Below are 8,963 nucleotides of genomic sequence, written 5' to 3' on the forward strand. Positions count from 1 at the left end.
TTAGGCTATAGGATAACAGAGACTTGGCATAGGACTTGCATTTTATTGCTCTTCTGTTGGTTTTGATTGCTTCTGTTGCCTTTATTCGGATAAAAGCGTCTGCTAAATGTGAATCAAATCGAGCGCGACTTATGTAGACCGATTCTTTAACAAATGACTCGAATGAACTGATTCGTTTTAAATGAATCTGTGAATAAACAGAGCGACCAATATGGTCCGATTCCCGGTTCTTTTTAATGAATCAAACACTTTCGAATTAATACGACTCCCTGAACCTCAAGTTACTGTTTGACTCCGAATGAACCAATAATGGTTACCGTATAGGACTGTTTCATATGTAGTTTAAAAACACACCATTTAGAGTTTTGTTAACCAGATAAACACCGAAAGAATCGTTTGAATCCTGACTCTCCGCTAGGAGTGCACCGCTAGATGGCACTGTTTCCTTCTGAACGAGGAGGAAGTGAGGAGAAACGAAACAAGGCTGATAAACAGACCAGGCCAAACGAGGAGAAACTACGGTTACGCGCGTTTAGACTCTTTCGTTACTCACTGATGCGAAAGACAAACGGGTCTCTAAGCTCAGCTAACGTTAACTCGGATAGTAGGTTAACATCGGCGCTGCTTTCGCCAGTAGGGTGTTATAGTTGAGGTCGCGAGAGGGGAGAGGGGAGAATATGTAGGAGTCATTTCTCTCTTCCTGCCCTCCTCCTCCACTGTCCTCCGAGCGAGGAGAAACAGAAGCTGCATTGGAAACGGATTGATCTGACAGCGACTCGGTCAGTTCATACACGATGGCGGATAGCGTCGGGGAGCAAGCCAACGGCTCGGTGGGGACGGCGCAAGGCCAGCTGTCCGCGAGTTTGGGCAATTCCGTACCGGGCCACTCATCAGCCTCGCCGCCTCCGGCAGACACCGGCCCGGTCGAGCCCTCGGTCCCCGTGGTGGCCGTTCCTCCGTCCCTGCCGACCGGTATCGTGTCAGCGGTCCCGGCCGGAGCGGGCCTCCTGTCCCAAATTCACGCCACCTCCTGGGATCCCACGCTGAGCACCGACTGGGACAACGAGAAGGCGTCCCAGCAGTGCATTCTCCGGATTAAAAGGTAAAGCTGGGCTGTCATGTAGCGCTGTATTTGTTTTGGGAAATGTAAGACAACTTTAATTTCAGCAGCGTCATGTTTGCGTTGTTTGTTTACTTTCCAGTCTAAACATATGAAGGAAGTAGACTGTGTGTATCCCGAAGGCTGAATAAACGCAAATGTTCAATTCTCGGCACATTATATGTGTGACCCTGGACCACAAAACCAGTCATAAGGGTACTTTTTTATTATTATTTAGATTTATACATCATCTGTAAGCTGAATAAATAATTCACCATTGATGTAGATAAACCATTAATAAAACGTCAACCATTGATGTGTGGTTTGTTGGGATAGGATAATATTTGGCCGAGATGCAACTGTTTGGAAATCTGGAATGAGGTGAGGTGCAAAAAAAATCTAAATACTGAGAAAATCGCCTTTAAAGTTGCCCAAATGAAGTTCTTAGCAATGCATATCACTTAAAAAAACATTAAGTTTTGATATATTTGCGGTAGGAATTTTACAAAATATCTTCATGGAACATGATCTTTACTTAATATCCTAATGATTTTTGCCATAAAAGAAAAATCGATAATTTTGACCCATTCAGTGTATTGTTGGGTATTTCTATATACAAATATACCTCTGCTACTTATGACTGGTTTAGTGGTCCAGGGTCACACACATATATATAAAATGTGTGTGTGTGTATATGTATGTATGTATGTATGTGTATATATGAATACAAATAGTTTTTAATTCTGATTTATTTTCATCTTCGGTGTGTATTTCTTTCTTTGAGAATTGATGCCTGTTGCATAAAATTTTATTTATTTGAATATTTATGTATATGTTATATATTTTTATTATTTCATATGTTCATATATATTTGTTTATTATGTTGCATATCATTGCTCTTTTGTTGATTTTGATTCCATTGCCCTCATTTCTAAGTCCCTTTGGATACAAGTGTCTACTAAATGTAATGTAAACGTAATTTTGATTCCATTGCCCTCATTTCTAAGTCCCTTTGGATACAAGTGTCTACTAAATGTAATGTAAACGTAACATATATTATTTTATTTATTTATTACTTTTATTTTTTTGTTAGTACCTTTAGAAAACCACCAAATAATGGCATTAATCAGTAGAACAGGGAACTTTTTAAGTAGAAAAGATTATTGAATATCTGTAAAATATTGCTCAAACCAATAACCAGTCATGCTGTACTCTCCTGGCATGCTAAAACATTTTCCAGCCAAATGTTGAAAGCAGCTTAATCTCTCGCAGGCGACTGTATTAACAAGACACAATGTTGCCACTCTGGGGAATCATCACTTGGCAGTGACTTTGGCCTGGGCATAAAGTGATAGATGTCCCTGGAGGACTAATAATGGAGCTGTGGACACAAGACGAAAGCACTCGGTGACAATGAGTCCGTTATGTTTATGTTTAGTTTGTCTCTTTAATCCAGGCATTCAGTGATCTAATGTTTCCTTGGTAGGGTATTTTTGTGACTTCTGCTTCCTCCTCATGTTTCGTCTTCTCACACCCCTTTCTTCTTTCCTTCATTTAGAGACATTATGTCCATTTATAAAGAACCTCCTCCAGGTATGTTTGTGGTTCCTGATCCTCATGACATGACCAAGGTAAGCATCAGCACACTTTCCCCTCACACGTGTGGTGATATTTCTGTCCTCTGCTCCCTTGATCCTTCCTTCTATTGTTTTATTCTTACTAAACAATGAAGGCAGTAATTGCATGTGTTCAGTTAAATTATTAGGTTTCATGGACAATACTTTTACAGCAATTATCATTCGAGATAAGTCAGTATGATTTTTATTTCTTTCTTTCATATTTGGAAAGAAATTTATACTTTTATTCATCTTGGACGTGTTAAATTGATCAAAAGTGACCGTGAAGACTTACATTGTTACAAAAATCTGTTTCAAACAAATGCGGTTCAATTCATCAAAGAGATTCTGAAAAAAGTTGCATTTCTTGAACACTAAGTTAGCATTTACAATGATTTCTGAAGGATCATGTGACACTAAAAACTGGGGTAATGCCTGATGAAAATGCAGTTTGGCCATCAGTATTTTGAACTAGAAAAAAGTTATTTTTGAACCATAAAATCGTATAATATTAATGTTTTTACTGCATGTTTGATCAAATAAATGCAACCTTGGTAAGCATAAGAGACTTCTTTTAAAAACATTAAAATATTGAGCTCACCCCAAACTTCTTATCCAGGGGTGTCAAACTCAGTTCCTGGAGGGCTGCAGCCCTTGGTGGGATGCAGACCATGTATCCAACACAAACCATGTAGTTTGCATGACTAGCTGGATCAGGTGTGTTTAATTAGGGTTGGAGCTAAACTCTGCAGGGCTGTGGCCCTCCAGGAAATGAGTTTGACACCCGTTATAAACGGTAGTGTAAAGTTTTTTGTGTGTGTGTGTGTGTGTGCTTTTTTTTTATTAATGTTTTTAACATTTTATGTACAAGCATGAATTAACAATTAACAATGGTATAAATAATTAAATAATGGTATAAAATTAACGTTAACCTTAATGAACAAATGCTGAAAGTATTGGGAAGTGTTGTAGTAAGTCATGGGAATTGCTGTAGTGAATGGATGTCTCTGGTTATTCTCCCTGCAGTGGTTTGCAATAAAGCGTCTTCCTTCTCGTGCCTCCACAGATTCACGCCCTCATCACCGGCCCCTTCGACACACCATATGAGGGAGGCTTCTTCCTCTTCCTGTTCCGCTGTCCTCCTGACTATCCCATCCACCCTCCACGTGTCAAACTGATCACTACCGGGCACAACACTGTTCGTTTCAACCCCAACTTCTACCGCAACGGCAAAGTTTGCCTCAGCATCCTTGGGTAAGAAAGATTTCTTTTTGTGATTGGATTCTCAAATGTATTTTACTTGAACACTTTCAGTTCCAAAACTGAGGCCTGTTTACACCAAGGACAATATGTTTTAATATTCATTCTAATTCGGTGAGAATAGATAAGTCCACATCACATCAATAATGATAACGGGAGATGATCAATATCACTTTCAGAGAGAATTTTATTTTATTTTTTCTGTGAATGAATGATAATAATATAGTTAACATAGTTATAGCTAGGTTTATCGTCCTTGTTGTGATCCTGATTTTAATCGCTGTCTCTATCCACAGCACTTGGACTGGTCCAGCGTGGAGTCCCGCCCAGAGCATCTCCTCTGTACTCATCTCCATACAGTCCCTAATGACAGAGAACCCTTACCACAATGAGCCAGGCTTTGAGCAGGTACTACAGCTCCCACAATGCATTCTTAGTATCCGAAGCCTTGATGTGGCCCTCCTGTAATCTGTGATTTATTCTGACCACAGTGAATGCTATCGTTTATTCTGCACTGTCGTCTGTTTGCTAGGAGAGGCATCCAGGTGACAGCAAAAACTATAACGAGTGTATCCGCCACGAGACCATGCGAGTTGCAGTGTGTGACATGCTCGAGGGCAAAGTGTCGTGTCCTGAGGCCTTGTGGTGAGTGATTATCCCTTGAACATTTTGCATATTCAGGGTTATTTTTAAAGCGCTTGTAGTCCGTACCAAACCTCTCGAAGTGTTACTGTTAGTGATGCACCAAAATTTAGCAACCAATAATTTTCATCCAAAACTGCAATTTTCAGTTTCTGTGTTTTGACACTTTTGACTGTCAGTGTCTGTTTTGTGCTAGTGCCGGATTAGCAATATTTATTTCTCATTTTTAATTAATAGCTTTCAAGTTCTTTTCATTTTCTCATAAAATACAAAAAGAAAACTGCCGCTTTTTAATGTAAAGTAACAGACGGCTGTAGGCACCTCAGTTTAATTAAGCGGCACATGAATGGATCATCTCTTCTGCTTTACTAGCACAAAAATAAACATTCATGAACATCAGATGCTATGTGGAAGGAAACTGGAATTCACTGAAATGTAAATTGTCTCAAGTAATCATTCGGTGAGTGTTTCAACAGCAAAAAATACGTCAGTGAAACTGTTTATAATGTTACATTTACCTCAGGAAAGACATTCAATGTGCATAAACCGGTTAGTCAGCTAAACTGAATAAAGAGGAGAGGAGCATTTTGATAAATTAATATTCATTAACCTGTTGTCTTCATTAGTTAATGTATGTTTGAATAAATCTGCCACCATATTTCAACAACAAGTTGGAGTAGAAACGTAGTTCTGGTCTTAGGAAGTTGACATGCAGTTTAAATGTTTGTGCAACTTTTTTATTTGAGTGTTTATTATTACATAAATGTGATCAGTTTTTGATCATTTTTAAATAGTGTTTATTTATGGCTAAATGAAAACTTAAATTTTGGTGTAAAAAAAAAAGTGCATTGCTTATTACTCTTTATTGAACATCCTTATGAGAGCATTGTTTTTTCATACTAGGAGCGTGATGGAGAAATCCTTCCTGGAGTACTATGATTTCTATGAGGGGGTCTGCAAAGAACGTCTGCATCTCCAAGGACAGAACATGCAGGTAATGACTGTCTGCAAATGTGCTTTGCTACATTTCACATCGCGCCTTATTATTTGTCATTTTGATTGTCATCCTAACATTAGAAGTATAACCTTAAGCAAGCATTGAGCATTGTGACATTACAAACATTCCTGTTCGCTGCGGTGAGTCATTTACAGAAGACCGGCAGGAACAAAGAGTCTGACGTACTGACACACCTCCGAGTGCAGAGCCGAGCTCAATCACTTCTGTTCGCCAGCAGCCAGTTCTGTGGGATTTCTAGAGTTGTTATTGTCCTCAAGTCACACTATGAATCAGTTTTCAGGCATTTTGTACTCGTGTCGCACATAGTTAAGTGGAGCTGTTGTTCAGATGCTGATTGAATTTTATTGTCTTTGTGTGATTTGCTCTTATGTTTTCTATAGTGTTATGATATTGTATTGTAACCGCTGATCTGTTTAAATGATCTAGTATAGATCAGTGATGTTTACATTTTGAGAGAATTCTTTTGTGCTTTTTTTAATGCTCATCCTGACTGCACAAAAATACAGTAAAAACAGTAATATTATTGCAATATTATTACATTTTTCTATGTTAATATGTGTGACCCTGGACCACAAAACCAGTAATAAGGGTCAATTTTTCGAAATTGAGATTTATATATCATCTGAAAGCTGAATAAATAAGCCTTTAAAGTTGTCCAAATGAAGTTCTTAGCAATAAATATTACTAATCAAAAATTAAGTTTTGATATATTTACAGTAGGTAATTTACAAAATATCTTCATGGAACATGATCCTAATATACTAATGATTTTTTGCATAAAAGAAAAATCAATAATTTTGATTTTTGGCTATTGCTACAAATATACCCCAGTGACTTAAGACTGGTTTTGTGGTTCAAGGTCATATATATATATATATATATATATATATATATATATATATATATATATATATATATATATATATATATATACACTTACACACACACACACACACACACACACACACACACACACACACGTATATGTATTACACACATTATCCTTCAGAAATCAGTCTATGATGATTTACTGCTCAAAAAGCATTTCTTATTTTTTTTCTTGTTATTAAAATTATTATTATTATTATTATTATTATTATTGTCAGTGTTGAAAACAGTTGTGCTCTTAATAATTTTTTCAGGATTCTTTGATATAAAAAAAAAAGTGCGAAAGAAAATAGAAATCTGTTATAACATTGTAAATGTGATGTTTATTTCCAGCAGTCTTGCTGAAATAAAGTATTTGTTTCTTTCAAAGGAAATAAAATACCGATGCCGAACCTTTGAATGGGGGGTGTATATATTATAATTATTATTATTATTATTATTATTATTATTATTATTATATAACATTATTTTTATTATTATTTTTTTTTTTTTTTTTTTTTTTTTTTTTTTGTTTTTTTTCTGTTTTGGTACTTGGCACCTTAGTTTGGTTAAATATCCTAAATGCCCTGTTCCTTCCCTTTTTTGTTCTCCATCAAATTGATATATTTTGTTATATTTCTTGCAGGATCCTTTTGGAGAGAAGAGAGGTCGTTTTGACTACCAGGGTCTGTTGACCCGTCTCAGAGCCATCCAGAGGCGACTGCGGGAAAAGTGCCCGCCAGGGGACAACGACGGTGACTCTGACTCAGACACCAGCTCATCCGGCACTGATCCGGACAGTCAGGGCAGCTCACAGCCTTAGAGTGCCCTCTATTGGGGTGCGAAGCGAGCAAGGTTAAACCGTTCCCCTTTACCTGCAGCTCCGGACTCCTCTCAAGCGAGCACAGATGTAAGGAGGGCTGAAAAACCTGGAGATTCTACTGACAGAGGACAGAGTTTCTGTCTCATCCGATTGGTTAATTCTTTTCCTCTTGCTCCTTGTGTGCTGGCCAATGACTGCCTTTTGGTTTTCGGTTTTTTTTTTTTTTTTTTTTTTTTGCCTCTAATGGAGAAGAGGTTCAGTCCGGAGGGGGAATGAGGTGTATAGATGTATGTGTGCGTATGTACATTTGTAAGATGTACACGCCGGTCATCACAGCCTCAGCTTTCTGAGTGCATGTTTCTCTGTCCCTTTCTGCATCCAGTGTACAGCTAACAGAAAAAATAGTCATGCTAAGTCAAATAATTAATGATGACGATGATAATAAAATCACTCTTAAAACAAACCGGTTTACTTGCAAATACACACTTTTCACACTTGGTTTCTAAAACATTTTATTTCACTCACGAAATCATTTAAAACATAAATTGCGATACAAATTGATAATGAATTGAATATCACACTTTAAGACGGATGCAACTTAAAAAAAAAAAAAAAAAAGTATATATAATTGTTCATAGAGAAGTTTTATTTTAATGTTCTTAAAATGCTATTGAACTGGTGAAAGTATCAGCAGCCTGCCGAGCCCTTATGGGAACGGCTGCCTTTTGAGTGTCGTCGACTTGTTGGAAATACAGTTTCGTTTGGTGAACTTCAATCTGTCTCTAATTGTGAAGCCGTTGAGTGTCAAGTGAGACATCTGTTCTGTTATTGTTCTGGGAATAACCTCGAATTTTCAACAAGCTAGAAACTAACTTTTGCTCTCTTTTCTTGGTTATTTTACTTGTAATTCTTAGACCGCAATTCCACTCCAGCCTCCACTCAAAGTGTCCCTCGATATTGCTACAAATGTCGTTCTCTTTACCGGGGATACTGTGGCCACTGGTGTCCTCATATGCAACAGGATGAAGCTGCCTCGTACAGATTGGGGAAAGAGGAATGGGATAATATTCAACCGTGGTTCATGACTATCTATGCTCCTAAATATTTTGCAAAATTCTATTGCAATCCATCCCTTTAAATAGCAGGCATATAGTTTTCAACAGCACGCTAAACACAACCAGACTGGCAGCCTTTAGTATTTTGTATACATGTACAATTATAATGCATTTTATTCACGAACAAGCATATGGTCTTCTATTAAGTGAACCACAAAACAAAAAGTTTTGCATTCTCTGATGGGCCCCAAGTACAGTTCAGAGGTTTTGCATGTGCTAGCATTTTGATGCAGTTGATTTCTCTTAAGTGCGAGAGAATATATTCTGGTCTAGGACATTATATTTTGATAAGACAACACTGTTAGGTTGCTTGATTGTTTTGAATGAACAATTTGACTCCAGTCTCTGTTTTTCTTCTAGAATGCCCTGCAACAGGAAACCATTCCCTGACTATGAGTTTGACTTTGTGATGTACTAACGCTTTTCCCTTGTTAGCAAAATGAGAATGAATTCTGTAAATAATTAATGTATCGATCAGTTGCAACTGTAATAAGAAAAAATATATAAATCTGAATTCTGATTA

The 8,963-nt window shown here is 37.4% G+C and overlaps 1 protein-coding gene across 1 annotated transcript; it reads left to right on the forward strand.

Annotated features, from left to right (window-relative positions):
* Positions 1 to 449: 449 nt before the first annotated feature.
* On the forward strand, positions 450 to 8,963 carry LOC122136582 (ubiquitin-conjugating enzyme E2 Z-like). Its single transcript, XM_042720740.1, has 7 exons — positions 450 to 1,102; positions 2,658 to 2,730; positions 3,782 to 3,969; positions 4,272 to 4,383; positions 4,508 to 4,620; positions 5,521 to 5,611; positions 7,149 to 8,963. The coding sequence occupies exons 1-7, from the start codon at positions 795 to 797 to the stop codon at positions 7,323 to 7,325; spliced, it is 1,062 nt and encodes a 353-aa protein (XP_042576674.1). The 5' UTR covers positions 450 to 794; the 3' UTR covers positions 7,326 to 8,963.

This window comes from Cyprinus carpio, chromosome B3, assembly GCF_018340385.1.
Source record: "Cyprinus carpio isolate SPL01 chromosome B3, ASM1834038v1, whole genome shotgun sequence".
In the NCBI taxonomy this organism is placed as follows: Eukaryota; Metazoa; Chordata; class Actinopteri; order Cypriniformes; family Cyprinidae; genus Cyprinus; species Cyprinus carpio.